The sequence below is a fragment of the Corvus hawaiiensis genome, chromosome 2 (genome assembly GCF_020740725.1).
Source record: "Corvus hawaiiensis isolate bCorHaw1 chromosome 2, bCorHaw1.pri.cur, whole genome shotgun sequence".
NCBI lineage: Eukaryota > Metazoa > Chordata > Aves > Passeriformes > Corvidae > Corvus > Corvus hawaiiensis.
Window position 1 is genome coordinate 116067228 of NC_063214.1, and position 14611 is coordinate 116081838.

Genomic DNA, 14611 nt, shown 5'->3' on the forward strand with positions numbered 1-14611 from the left:
TACATATTAGACTGAGAATCAGATTCAGTAACATCCCTGCACCAAATAAAATCCCCTTTTCTGCAGCATTTCCCATTTTTGTCACTGACAGAAGTGAATATTGTTATGTTCATGACTGTAAGGAGAAGTATACATAAAAAATGGGAATAAAGAATGGACATTTGGCATACATGTCAACGACAAACAGACAATTTTTAATGACTGACACTGGTGTTTCATTTTTACTGAATGCTCTGGAAGCTGCAAGTAGATGGAATCTTTAAAAGCCTTTATTCCCATTTCAACTCTGCCACCTTTTGAATAAGGACAATTTCAATCACCAGGACCAGGTAGAGCTGGCTTAGGGACAGGAGGCAACTTCACAGCAGCTACTATTTTGTGACTGGGAATCGTGTAGTTTGTACTTAATATTGCTGGACCTGAAATTATACAGTTCCTGTAACGCTCACAGTAGATTTATTATCCAGACATTGCTGTTATTGCCCGGCAATACAGTTTTCCATACAGCAAAAAGAGACAGGAGAAAAAAATGACAGCACTCCTCAAAACCAATGCAAGGCACAGGCCCTATCAATAGGATTCAAACGTGGTGCTCGAGATCACTGCTGAATTACACCTGGGTTGTTCTATTGAGTAAAAATATTCTAAAATAGTTATGTTAAAATGAAGCAGCGAAGCTAAGAGGCATTAACAGAATTAAAAGCATTAAAAAAAAAATGACCATACTACAGAAACACTGAAGTACAGCTCATTTTCAAACTACCTAGTGCAGAAGCACTACCTTAGTTAGACAAAGCACATAGAGAATAGGTTAAATTCCCCCAATCTTTAGAAATAAAAGACACTGTATAATTAAAAAGAACAGAGTTTTAATGGGCACAGTTGGATATTTTACTCAGTTTTATCAGGTGTTAAAAGTTTTATTAGCCCCATTATGGAACATAGCCATGTGAAGCAATACTCTGCAGAGCATCACCACTACCTAAGCACAGCTGGAAGGAAACCTTCTTCCTGTGAGTCTTAGAGCAATCTCCTTTTAAAACTCACTGTTTGAAGCCAAATAAATTTAAATTCAGAAAGTCCTCTAAAGGAATATAGAGGTCTGTCTGAATTGCATCTTTGCTTGTACGTAAACTTTTATCTTTCCTGCTTCCTGACAGATTTTATCATATCAGAAAGGCAAAGTGAATTTATGTTTTGTCTTCCTAATTATCTGTTCCCAGCTTCCTCTGAAATAGAACAGTAGGCTAGAGGGAACTTTGGTCTGAAAAATGATGAAGATTTTTGTTTTCATCGAAAGAAAAAAAGGCAGTCTGAAAGAAGTAAAGTAACCCTTTCAAGGTGCAATTCAAACCTGCAGCCACCAACCTAGCAGGGAAATTCACCTGTTTAAAGTAGGGCAAAAACCAGTTACCTTTGGACATCTGATCTGAACACACAAAATGACAAAAAGAAGACTGGGGATGAGAAAAAATACATGTTTGCAGGGTTTGTTGTAGCTGTAGTGAAAACTGAAAATAAAGATTTAGAATCTAGGCACAAGTAATATTTTTATTTCAAACCCCGTTTTTGTGAGCTTCAACACCAAAAATACAAAGCTCCTCAAGAACTGTGTGAACAAGGTTCTTCCATTTTTGCAAGGGAAAATACTGCTACTTGTGTAAGGATTTTTTTTTTTTTAAACAGTGGATTAAGTAAGTACAGCTCCAGAAATTATTGGTGTGTCAATCCCTTGCAGAGCTATACTCAGTAATAAGATAGTAATTATCCTAATTAAGACCTAAATGAAACACAGTGGGCCCTCACCTCAAAACACTGGCAGCCATCTGCAACTGGAAGGTAACTAAAGCAGTTAGCAGGAGTCCATGCAGGCACAGAGATACACTGCTATGGAACAGCAGCAATCAAAATCAGGAGAATGTACACAGTTTGTACAAAATGATCTAAAATGACTGTGTTTGAAGACAAAACTCTTCATGAGATGTAATTACCTTGCCGGTGAATCATTCCTCCGTGCATAATTCTTGCCACAATGCAGTGGTTCAGCTCATTCATTTTTAAAGTGATTCCCTAGAAAAAAGGAAATGTTTATACTTTTAAAATAAAATATTAAGCACTATGAGTTTTGAGTGGTTAAGAATAATCACTTCCTGAAAGCTTGAAGGGAGGGTATAAATTTTAAGATTAAAATAAAATCTTTGTCACTCACTTCAAGATGAGCAATAAAACCAAATACTATTTCTAAGTGAAGATGCAATACTTCAACATGAGTATGTAAATATCTGGTTTGTGAAAAATGTGATTTTATACTGAAGTGCAAATCCAGTTGGGATTAAGGCCTAATTTAGCTATAACTACTACAAGGCTGCTTTTAAACAAACCCAGCCCTTGTGGCACAGCAGCAGTGTGAGTGAACACAAAGCATTTCAAGGAGGATAAATATCTACAGTGGCTGCTGAACTATTCTAGTTTATTGACAACCCTCAAAGTGAGGAAACCGACACTGAAATCATCGTAATACTGGTCTTTACCAGCACAGTGTCAAGGCAAACAGTGAGTATCCCTCCATACCATGGGCTCATCTGTGTTCTTCTGGAACTGCACCAGCCGGACCCGCGTTACATTCTCCATATCCATGTCTCCGTTGGCGCTCTCCGGGGAATCCCCGTTCAGGTACGGAGAGGTGGGAGGAGGGGTGACTCTCAGCGCTTCGTCACTGTAAACTTCATGTGCCACTACATCATGGGTTTGAAGTAAGGCCTAGAGGAGATGACAGCAACAAAACATCAGATTTCCGTCACCTCCGATGTCCCTCGCTCGTTCCTTGTGTTTTTGAAGCTTTTGAGAAATTCAAGGAAATCCAAGATATTTGTGCCCCATTTTCTATTGATGAACTTTTCCCTTAAGGAGTCTAAGATAAACGTCATCAGACTGAAAATGCCCACATGTACATTGAGCCTCTAAAACCTGCATGAGTTAATGTGATTTTTACTGTAGCTACTTCAGTGAGAATGATTCTGCCTCCCTTCCCCTCATCCTCTCGACAACTGCAGGGTGTCAGAGTGAATCCATCTTCATGTGCATAGACAGAGAATCAGTAATCTATCTTTCTGTGCAAACTGTTCTATAATAATTACTCCAGTAGAATGGAAAGCTACTCAAATCACATGGTATTTCGCTCTAATAAAGACGGACTGTGGATCAATACTAACTTAAAGAATGAAATACGATTTTTTTGTTGTTTATTATCACAATTCCTTCCATACTCTCCCGTTCCCCTAGAACATGGACTCAGCACCACCACCCTGAGTTCAAAATGCGTGACAAAAATTAGAATGCAAACCAACAAACTGCTAAAATACTGCTTCACTAGCTTTACTGTTTCTTGATGCAGAGAATGGTATAACAGCTAATTGATTAACTATGCTTAAGTATCTTTGATAAGCAGAAAAACCAACTGTAGGAACTCTAAGGTGCAGCATAGACCTGTATCCTGTACAACTGTAAAAAGCGTACACACAATATGAGAGAAAAGTTGGACAAAGCCGAAATATTAGCAAACCAGTATTCAGCAGTGCCAGGCTTTTTTTCTGGTATGACATTCCAGTGTTCTCCAGGACGCCTCCAAGAGTCCCGCGTCACATCCATTTCCCATCTGTATTCAACATTTAATATACAACTACCTCGCTTCTGTCCAAAAACTAAATCCAATTTATATGTGAACATGATGGTTCTACTCCTCTACTAATCAAGGGCAGAGACAGAATCTGCCTCTATACCCAAATGGCTTATCATTCCTAGGTAAGGACTGATAAATCAAGTCTAGTTCCTACAATCTCTCTACAACAGTAGATGTATGAGCCACCACCGCCATGAGGTCCATCTATATTATAGTTAATATCTTGCTAAGTTTCATTTAAATGCTCATAGCTCTTAGCTTGCAAAACCCATCAGCCTTGCAAGGCTTGAGATTGACCATCTAGAACTTGTTTTGGCAGAGAAATCTGATTCTGCAATGACTTAAGTCTTCTATTAAAATGTTTAAGCAAAACTTACACCAAAGGAAGTGCTAAAAAAACGCCTACAAGATGCACTCCTGAAGTGGAATCCAAGGCAGAAATTGGATTTTCATGACCTCTACAAAATCCTAAATTTTTTTCCCAGGGTAACACTTCTAAAGTGTACCATGTTATAAAAGGTAATTTCTTAACACTTTATGTTTCCATTCCTCAAATTAGTTTGAAACTACAGTTGGGAATTCAGCATTATAACTATGGAACAGAATTCCCTAAACTAACAATGCTTTGCCCATATTCCCTCCCTTTTTTCCAGTGTTTCAAGCCCACCTACACACATACTATTTTTAGTTAAATACTAACCTGTATCTGTATTTTCTATTTTTCATCTTATTTTGTCAACCACTAAGCTTGAACTCACAACAATTCCTCTCCATTAGTCTGCACTACTGAATCAACATTTTATATTAAAGATTTGGAATATATATGCAAGTTGAACCACTTCAATAATATTTAATTAAAATTTGATTTATTTGTGTCCATTTATGTGTGGTTACTCCAGTGTAGGTTAATGGTTTGGACACACTGACCTTGGAGGTGATTCTGTACCCCTGCCTGCATCTGTTATATTCTCCATGCTTTAATATTCCATTTCTTATGTAATTCAGATTCTTACATTTGTTTCATATCAAATATATGCCCTGCTTATTATTTTTAGCAATAATATTCACCTTGTAGGAGGTTAAAATATGGCACTTCCAGCATTTTAAAAGTCCATAATTATGCTAAATGACTTTTGAGTGTGTTCACAAAAATGAACACAAATTAAGAAATACCAGACATTAAAGTACAGCAAGCTCAATTTAATATTGAAAACATTTAATAAAAAGATTCCTATTGGACCTTACTTAAAGATGCCTGTTTTCATGCATTTCTGCTAATTTTGATAATTTGGTTTTTTCCTGTTTTTCCTTTGCAGAACATGATAATCCTGCTAAAAATAAGTTTAATGAGAACAGCTGCTTTCTGCTGTATTGCAGGATCACTGTCTGCAGAGATCAACATAGGAAGGCACATGAAGATGGACAAAATTTCAATATGTCATCAAGCAAAAGTCTCCTAGCACAGCAAATGTTTCAATTGCTACAACATATGAAACTCATATAATAGAATCTTTTACACATGAAAACGGCATACTCAAAAAAATACTGAAAGTTGAGCAGTGGAATAAAAGCTCTTTGAAATGTGCACATACGTAACAAATGAGGTACTTGACAATACTTTAGGAATTCTTAAATTAATTATCTGTTGAAAGACCTTCATGCAAAATTTACATACATTTCTTTAAATTAGAAATGTTGAACATGTTGACCAAATTGATAATTTATTTCTGTAGCCATTAGGCACACAAGGACAAATAGAACACCTTGAACTTGATCTGTTACAAAAACACTTTACTGGCTTTGGTTCTGTGAAGGCCTGCACACAGTTTAACCCACTGACACTGTGATTAAGTAAACAAGACAGATTACACTCTTTTTTTCTTCTGATTAGGGATATACATTAGATAAAAAAATAGTTAATAGTAAAATAATCTGTTCTCATACAGGTGTTAATGCACACTCTTGCTTACTACATGTTACTGATTACTGAATTAATGTGCATTAATAACCAGAGTATTGGTCTGTAACATCTGGCAAACACACAGAGTGTGGGCTGACAGTATTCTTTTATACAATTATTCCTTTATTTAATAGTCTCTATTTTAAAGGCTTTGGCTCTGAAGGGAAGTTTGGCAGAACACAACAAATGTAAGAGTAACTTTATTTAAGTCTGCAATCCATAAAGCTGCATCTGGCAGCAGGAGTGGGAATGATGATGGAGTTGCCCCTGTGACATCTGGAGACTCTCTGGTATCTGCAGGTATGGATCCACACCAACTTATGCTGGTTTAATCGCTGCTTTACCCTCCTTCCTAACATGAACTGTTTCTATTCTCTTGCTCATTCTGGCTCTGGCAGCATTCCTGTTATCCTAAATTCTTTTTACTAAATGGTTAGTTGGGGCTTTTTTTGGAGCAATTTTCTACTAGTTCAGCCCAGGGCAATATTAAAGTGCAGTTCCAGATGAATGGCAGAACTACAAGGGAGAGGATGAAACATGGGGAGGAAAAGGGATGATGGGACTTCACCAACCAGCAATTTAGCCTGGGATGCCACAGACTCACTTGCTGAAATTACCCCTCATCAAAAATACCTGTTATGGAATTGCAGCTTATTTCTTATAAAAAATACTTTTTATAGATTTGCAGCAAAAGAATTCTGGCAAATAGTTTTAGATTTATGAGCATATCAAGAGACAGAGATACATAAAAAAGAGGATTTTCAACTCAATTTTCCTGTCACTTGATTTGATACATGAAATTTCTATATATCACAATTGCTTTTATTGATGCCTACTCTGAAAATAATTTACACTTGAAAAATGCTCTTCCTCTACAGTGCTTAATGTTTTAGCAACACTGCGGGGTAATTACAAAAAAAGTAAATCAAATGAACCTGTCAGATTCTAAATGAAGTTGAGTATCAGAGAAAGGTTTTTTTAAAAATCTTTCTTACAATATGGCTGAGTATCATTCCCTCTTGTTACATGTTCGACTTCAAGCAACTATTCCTGTTAAATGTTGAATCAGAGCTGTTACAAAATTTAGGATAAGATAGGTACCATCTCCAGGGAATAACACCAGAGTGTTGCTGAATGGGCACAAAGAAGTCAATGTCTGCATTAGCAATTAGTGCAGTGAAATAGGAATGAATCAAAAAGTAAAACAAATGGGTTGGTCAGGACCTGATGTACACACTGAACACAATGCAGGAGTTTTTTTCTTCTGGCCAGCTTCCAATTTGCCCCGTGGACAGAGTATCCATCAGCTCGATTACACTGGCTCCTGGCACACGTTTCAGTTTAATTTTATCTGAAGAAAGTTGTTTTGCATGCTCTGAGACCCTTATGTGATACAAACCAAAACACTGTTTAGGGGCAATCAGGAGATGCACTTTGAAAACATAGTCCTGATCTGATTTAAAGTACTCAAATAAATGTAGCCAAGGCTACAGGGGCCATCAAAAGAACACACTGGGACATGCAGCTACCCAGATTTCATCTTATACCTGAATAGGAGGTTGGTTTCAGCTCACTCTTTCCTGCAAATTAGGTTTATCCTTCAGACTTACAGCAATTCAGCTTTCAGGTGAGCAAATTCCACAAAGCCTCCTGCATATAATCCTTGTGTTAGGGAAAGTCAAATCCATTATTTTAAGCTGACAATAGTGTGCAGCAGATTTAACCAAACACGTTTATTTCTCCATTTATGAACTTTACCTACAGCATAAACAAAATAAATCCTTCAAGTTACTGGACTTCAATAACTTGAACCAAGTTATTAAGCAGTAACATTCCTGAATTAAGGACAATTACCGCCCTCAAATCGGATTTGGGAAACAGACACAGTTGGTGTTAATATGTAACACAAACTCAGCAGACTGTACAAGCTGTTGATTTATTGTAAAATAGTATTAAATAAACACTTATTTTGCAATGAGTTCACACACCTTTATCCCAAGAAGACCTTTGGAAAAAGAAAAAGAAGGATCCCAGTTCTACCTATGGACATCCAAAATGATTCATTCTTCTTTCCATGTGCAACACAGCCCCCCAAAACCACAGAGAAACTGCTCCATAATTCCATTACTCCAAACTGCTGACAGCTGAGGACCAATAGCAGCAGCAACACGAATTCTTTTGCCAGAGCAGCAGATTAGAAATACTTATTAATAGGTATATTGTAGGCAGTGCCACCACTTGCAGACTTTAAGAATTTACTGAAGTTTTGTAACGTAAAGAATATATATTTAAAAAAAAAAAAAAATAGCCCAAACAAGAGAAGGATCTGCTTACCATGAAATGAGGTTGTGTTAAAATACGTTTTAGCTCCTTTGCATCATTGTTCTCTGGGTAACATGAAATTTCTTCCAATACCTGAAAAATAAGAGGAGAAATGCCCCTAAGTAACTTTCTTTTAAAGGTACTGCAGAAATGAAAACCCTCCCCTGCTCAGTCAGAATATCCCCAAATGATTATACAAACCAGCCTTTTTGACACAGGAAAGGGTTTAAGAGAATGTGCCCCCACCCAGCTGCCCCAAGAGAATAAAATACCTTGTTCCAATGTTCTCTGAAAGAGATTAAAGCAGAAATTTGAAGGAAACAGTTTTGGTTGTGGTTGTTGTTTTTTTTGTTTGTTAGTTTGTTTTCAGTTGACAGTATTCCTCCAACAGCTAAATATATGGTGACAGGAATGAAGTGCTAAGAGGTGACACTCATGACCTCCACCAGTTGCTGCTTTCACACATCGTCTCAATTTATTAAAACAATTGCTTTTATTAAAACAGTTGGTTTAAAAGCAGCATTAAAACACTCATAAAACTAATTGTTAAAGACACCAAGTGTAGGTGGGCCATCTGCTGCCCCACCTCCAAACTCCAGATTTTATAAAATCTGAGCCACTTTATCACTTGGGAAGGAGGAGCAAAGAAGTTTTAACTCATTTGCCTGCAACCTGATTCTTACACTTTAGTTTTCACATGCAGCTACTTGGACAATGAAAGCAGAGAATTTTGCTTCTGGAAGCATGTCCCAGGATTAACTGCCAGAAAATTTTGCAGAATAGGACTTGAGGGATCTATCAGTGTGACTTCAGTTATTACTTAAAATAATATTCTATTTTAACAGCACTATAAACAGTGTTTTCCTGTGACATTACCCTTGACAACTGCACTGGTGATAATATATAGTATATGATAATATATCATACAACATTTTTATTTTTACTACTTGTAATAAATAAGCAAAAAAATACTATTTGCAAGGTATAAGAATTAAGAACATCTCTGTCTATCTTTGGTCCTAGCGGGCCACCTTCACTGCATTTCCATGTCTGCTCTTTTTAGAGCCATCTATGATAAACTTTTTTTTTTTAATTTAAAAAGCTGATACTTCAAAATATTTCTTTTTGTGACTAAATTTTATAAATATCAGATTTCTGCTGGAGATAACCTGAACATGAAAATATCCTGCAATTACCCAGCAGGAGTGTTCCTTTTAACACCACTATTGTTGAAGAAAAAGTTAAATTATTAAACTGAGTAATATTCATAATCTTTACACAGATAATGGAATTCTGCAAGTTTATACAACTTGTTACATAACTTGAGTAAGCAATGGTAGCAATCCAGAAATAATTCAGATAATGAGCCAGAATACACATCTTAATGAAGAAAAATAAGTTCCAGTTAAAATACAATCAAACTTTTGTAGTAAAAAAATATACTTTAAAGTCATTACCTCTTTGGCTCTCTGTACAGCATCACTTGGAGGATTCCTGATTTGTGGTGAAGATTTTGTGTTTATTTTGTCATAAAGCTGAAATAACAAGAAAACAACTACTGAAATCATATGCTACTTTATATAAATTATAATGAGTGCTTACAATAGCCTGCTTATGTTACCAGGATTAGGATGATTGTTAAACTGCAAACCCCACAGATGTTCTGTATACAAAATCTAGCAGCTTACAGTTTTGGCTTTTCATTTTTAAACATTTCCTGATTTGAACAGTGCCATAGATTCAGAGTTCATAGGATGACATGGGAAAGTTCAAGAGGTTAAGGGCTTCTGCAAACCTCCCATGCTTTTGCCACAGATTTACAGAAACTATATTCTTCTACTCAAAGTGATCCTATGAATCTTGGACAAATGCTGAAAATCAAACATTCTGCTATAAAATCAAGTTAACATGCATATCCTGCTTTTCTCAATAAATCAAAACATCAAACATTCTGAACATTCTGAATTTAAATAAACCTTGGAATATGGGAAAGTGCTCTTGAAGATAGAACGTTACAAAAGCCAAATACTCTGAGAACACAAAAACAAACCTTCCAAGAATGAGTACTCATTAAAAAGGGTACCCTTATTTTACTAGGATTTTCTGTTAGACAGAAGAATGTCAATGTATTTGAACATGCTACTGTAAACCTTCCACATCAATTATTTTTTTAGAAATACCCTTTTAAAAACCATTCAACTATGCAAAGCACAAAAGAAGAAAGATCTCTCAAGTTTCAAATTAGAGATAAGACATTACAGGCTCTTCTTCATACAAACCTAACAGACTGTGCATGTTTTAAAGGAATAAATGTACCCTTAAGAATAAACAGGTACTGTAATAAGCAGTATTTTTATATAAAACCTTTTGGCTTACATTTCAAGTGATATAAAGATAATTACATGCCTGTAATTATTTTCTAATTATGTTAGACTACTTCTTTGATATCTAAGACAGAAAAAAGGCACAAATAACATTTTTAGGGAATTAGAGACATTTTTAACACAACAAGGGTGGTGCAACAAGTTGCCCAGGGAAGTTTCAACTGAAATTCAAAATACTGGATGTAAAAAACCATTCAAAATACAAAAAGGGACTCTAAAACCTTCAGCAAATCCTAACACTGCCAAGGACGAGGCGACAAGAAAGCACCATTTAGGCTGCTAAGCAAGGAGTGCTCAGGAGCTTCCTCTGGGAACTTCACAGCTCCACTGTTTGGTTTCGAATGGCCTTGGATGTTTGAAAAAGGGAATCTTGCCAAGACACAGAACTGCCCTCTTCTCTTTCTCACATGACATGAAATACCATTCAGTCTTAGTAGATACATAAACTGCCATAAATGCAATCCAACATCACCATCACTTTCTTGTGTAACAAACATGCTGCACATTTCAAGCCCGTACACAAATAAGCACAAAACCAGCAAACAGTGTCACTTCCAAAAAACATTCCCTGCAGGACAGTTACACCACTCTCTTGGGGTTAAGAAGAGAAGTCAAGCTAAATCAGTTTCTTCCAATGCAACAACTTCATCTTGTGCTGCCAAAACTAAACTCTACCATTTAAGCAGCCCTGACCACTGTTGAAAGTTTTGAGATAAAAGCTTTCTGCAAGCTTGTAGTTCAGGAAAGATTTTGTGTACACAATTATTTGTTTTACTTTTTCTTAAGTAAGTTAACAAAACCTACTCAAACTCCAGAAACTGCAAATTGCAAAGTATCAGCCTCCTATGCCTGTTAAGAAACTGCACTGAGCACTGTGTACTGAGGAAGTACAGCAGAAAATGCATGATAACCACCACGAATACTACTGAATGTCTTTTTCAAGACTATTGAAATTACAGAAAAGTTACCTTGAAAATATTTTTATTAGTTATTTCTAGCAATAGTTGAAAAGCTAAGTCACTGAAGTTGCTGATTTCCCTCCCTTACTGTGACCCTGAACAACCAGCAGCTTACAGAAACAATTTTTTCCTCACTATCATGGAAGAGCTATCTTCTGAGATTAGGAAGGAGGCAGAAAGAAAATTAGAGAGGAGAGTTCCTCTAAGAATGTTTAGAAAAAAAATCAAGGCAAAGTTCAGACTAAACAAGGGTGCATTAATTTTTCCACAGTGTCTTCATGCTGAGGAGGCATGGCACTTAAATTTCATCCTCCAGGACTTCTGCTTACTGAGGCTTGCTATCAAGGCACCAAACTAATAGGAAGAAATCTGACAGCACTTAAAAGAAAAACCTTCCTATTTGCAGCAAGGTTTAAAGCTGGTATGTTACCCAAGCCAAGGGATCTACTCATTGTGGAGGTAGAAGAGAGCCTCACCCAGGGAAAGATGTGGTTTTGGTAGATTCACCAGCATGAGGAGATTTCCTCATTTTCAAATGGCATACTCTAAGCCAAGTTAGTTCATGGGAGTTTTTAGTTCACAAGAGGCAAGAGGAGCAAAGCTTATACTGTGCATTAATGCACCAGAACTGGTGAAGCAGTCCCACCTCCTTTACAATCTTTGAAAAAGACTGGTTTTGCAATACTTTTTAGTATTTTTACACTTAAACACTAGCTGTAGCAGAACCAATTTAGAATTAAGGAATTTACAGCTTACATAATTAATCTATGAAATTTGAATTTACATTTGAATGTAGAGGTTTCATTCACATTAAAAAGAACATTTTTTTTCCTTGGATGTAAGAATCCAACATACCTTTACATGAATGTTTTACAAAGTCGATAAAAAAACTCACTCTCAATGAAACCTTTCTGCACACATCATAGATTAAAGTGAACATTAATGACACTTGCAGCCAGTCTTTGTATGGCTCCTGTGCTACAGAACACATTCTTTGTGCAGTTAGCTACACAATTTTTATCACAGAAACCCAGCCTTTTCACAATGCTGTTGCCTTTCAGCAGCCCTGCAAATCTAAATCCTTCAGGGACCCTACCAGAGGTGGTTTCTTGTGGAGCAGAATGAACTGGCTCATTCTTCACTGCCCTCTACAGAAAGCTTTTCTATGCAATACCAACAGACTTACAGCAGGACAAAATGTGTGCCCTAATCACAGACTTTCTTTTTGTTGTGAGTCTCTATTTTCCAGCAAAAAACTCTGCCCCCTCAGCCCAGGAGACCAACCTCCAACAATTTCACCCAGCAATAAGCATAAACATAACAATAAAAAATTTACAGTAATTAAAAAGAATGTAAAATGCCACAGCATATGTAACTTTTGGCATTTCCAGACTTCTGAATACTTTGCACCTCAGTCTCACTCCTCAGCACCAGTTATTCTGCATTTCCTAGAAAGAAAATCAAAACTGAGAGCTTGCTCTAGACAAGCTTAACAATCCCAACTGATGTATTAACAAAACTCAATATAACAAACATACACTGACATTATAGCTCATAAACAGAATAGTACTGCTTCTTAAGACCACAAGTTTTGATTTAAATTTTGCATGCTAGAACACAAAAGCTATGAAGAGAATACCCACAAGTTGAGTTGCTATCAGTTGACCAGCTTTTGCACACTCGAGACTTTTTGTCTTCTGCCTGTACCAAGGGAGCTCGCTTCTTCTCATATTTAAAGCAGACAGCCCAAAGCCTAATCCACAATCAGGCAGGCAAGACAAAATAACAAACTTCTCTTCTGACTAGTTTTTCAGATGTGCAGAAATTCCTTTTTAATAATTTCCTGTGAGAGGAGTCAGAATACTGTCCCAACGCAACCCCCATTCAATGCCACACTGAAAAATGTAGATATGTCACCAGTAGCAGCAATTCAGCCTCACTGCCTGGTCTAATCCTGAATGTAATCAAAATCAGAACCCACAGTGAAATCAGTAAGTGTTCCATCTACCCAAAACCTCGATGTTTCTGTGAGGCAAATGAGAAACTTTTTAAAACAAGAGCTACTGAAATGCTAGAGCATAAAAGCCCCTGATCTTTCAACACAAATACACATTGTGGGGATCCAATTACAATTCAGATAGATACTGTTGTTGCCAACCTCAAACATTAAACCCCCACACTGAAAGATCTAAAAATAATCTTTAAGATATGTCCTTATATATTTAGCTTTCTGAACAGTTTAACCACAAGCAACACAGTACTATTAGAAGCCTGTTTTTCATCGCTTTTAGGTTTTTGTACCATCTAAAAAATTTTTGGGTGGAAGTGCTGCCCCTTGCACAGCAGCATTTACTAACAAATAGGCTTTTTGCACTGTTACCTCACACAGCTCCCTATCCTGGTACTCCACCCACCCCAGAGGTTTCATGTGCTCAGAGACTGAAAGAAATTCATGACCCACTGAACGAAATAATACTCACAAGCAGTAGTATCAAAGAATGGCCAAAATTAAAGAGCCAATTAGATAATTGCTAGATCACTTCATTCCTTCTTCTGGCAGTTCTGTTCCACATCTCCTTTTCCATGCAAAATATTATAATGTTCCCATGGGTGCCTCTTTCCCTGGGATCCTAAGCTCTCAAGGAAACACATCCCTGAAGCTAGTAACTACTACTGGAAAACACACTGAGTAGCAAGGTCACAGCAGAGGCCTTATCTTCAACTTTGTTTAAAGACAGTTTGCTCTTTCAAACCCTCTGTTCTTCACTGTTAAGGACTGTGCATGAAGCTCATTTTTACCATTTTAGCACCAGAGACCTAACATTTGCTCCCTAGCATAATTCTACAGAACATGTTACAGTTCCATCCTGTATCAAAGTCCAAAGCATCTTTCAGACTCTACTTTGTGCCTGCTAGAGCATTATAGGTTACAGCCCTCCACAGCTTCAGGTTTTTTTTGTGTGATACACTCACTGTAGAAGAGGAGCATAATCAACATTTGCATTCCAGTTCCTCACCCAGTGAAATGCTGAGCAATGCAAACAAAACTAATTCAACAAAGGGGTTCAGGAAGCAGTTTATCAGCTAAAATGAAGATTCCCTGACAGAGTGCTCACAGAAGACAGTCTGAAGCAGAACATAAATTCTGTCTGAACAAACAAGTGTTTGTTTCTGTCATGCCCCAGAACTGGCAGCTGCCAACACTGCAGCTTGTTACTGGAAGCACTCACGCTTTAGTAACCCTGACAAGGGTTATGCAGATTTTAAATACTCAATTCCTCTGTGCATATTCACATTCAAGCAATAC

At 37.0% G+C, this 14611-nt stretch overlaps 1 protein-coding gene across 14 annotated transcripts in view; it reads right to left on the reverse strand.

The window, feature by feature from the left end:
* CASK (calcium/calmodulin dependent serine protein kinase) overlaps positions 1 to 14611 on the reverse strand; it is a 190084-nt gene that overhangs the window by 28550 nt on the left and 146923 nt on the right. For all 14 annotated transcript variants that reach the window (XM_048289611.1, XM_048289603.1, XM_048289565.1 and 11 more), the window contains 4 exons: positions 9419 to 9496; positions 7974 to 8054; positions 2572 to 2760; positions 1992 to 2070 (listed from right to left, as the gene is read on the reverse strand). In XM_048289611.1, coding sequence (XP_048145568.1) covers positions 1992 to 2070; positions 2572 to 2760; positions 7974 to 8054; positions 9419 to 9496 — 427 coding nt within the window. The remainder of the gene's footprint in view (positions 1 to 1991; positions 2071 to 2571; positions 2761 to 7973; positions 8055 to 9418; positions 9497 to 14611) is intronic.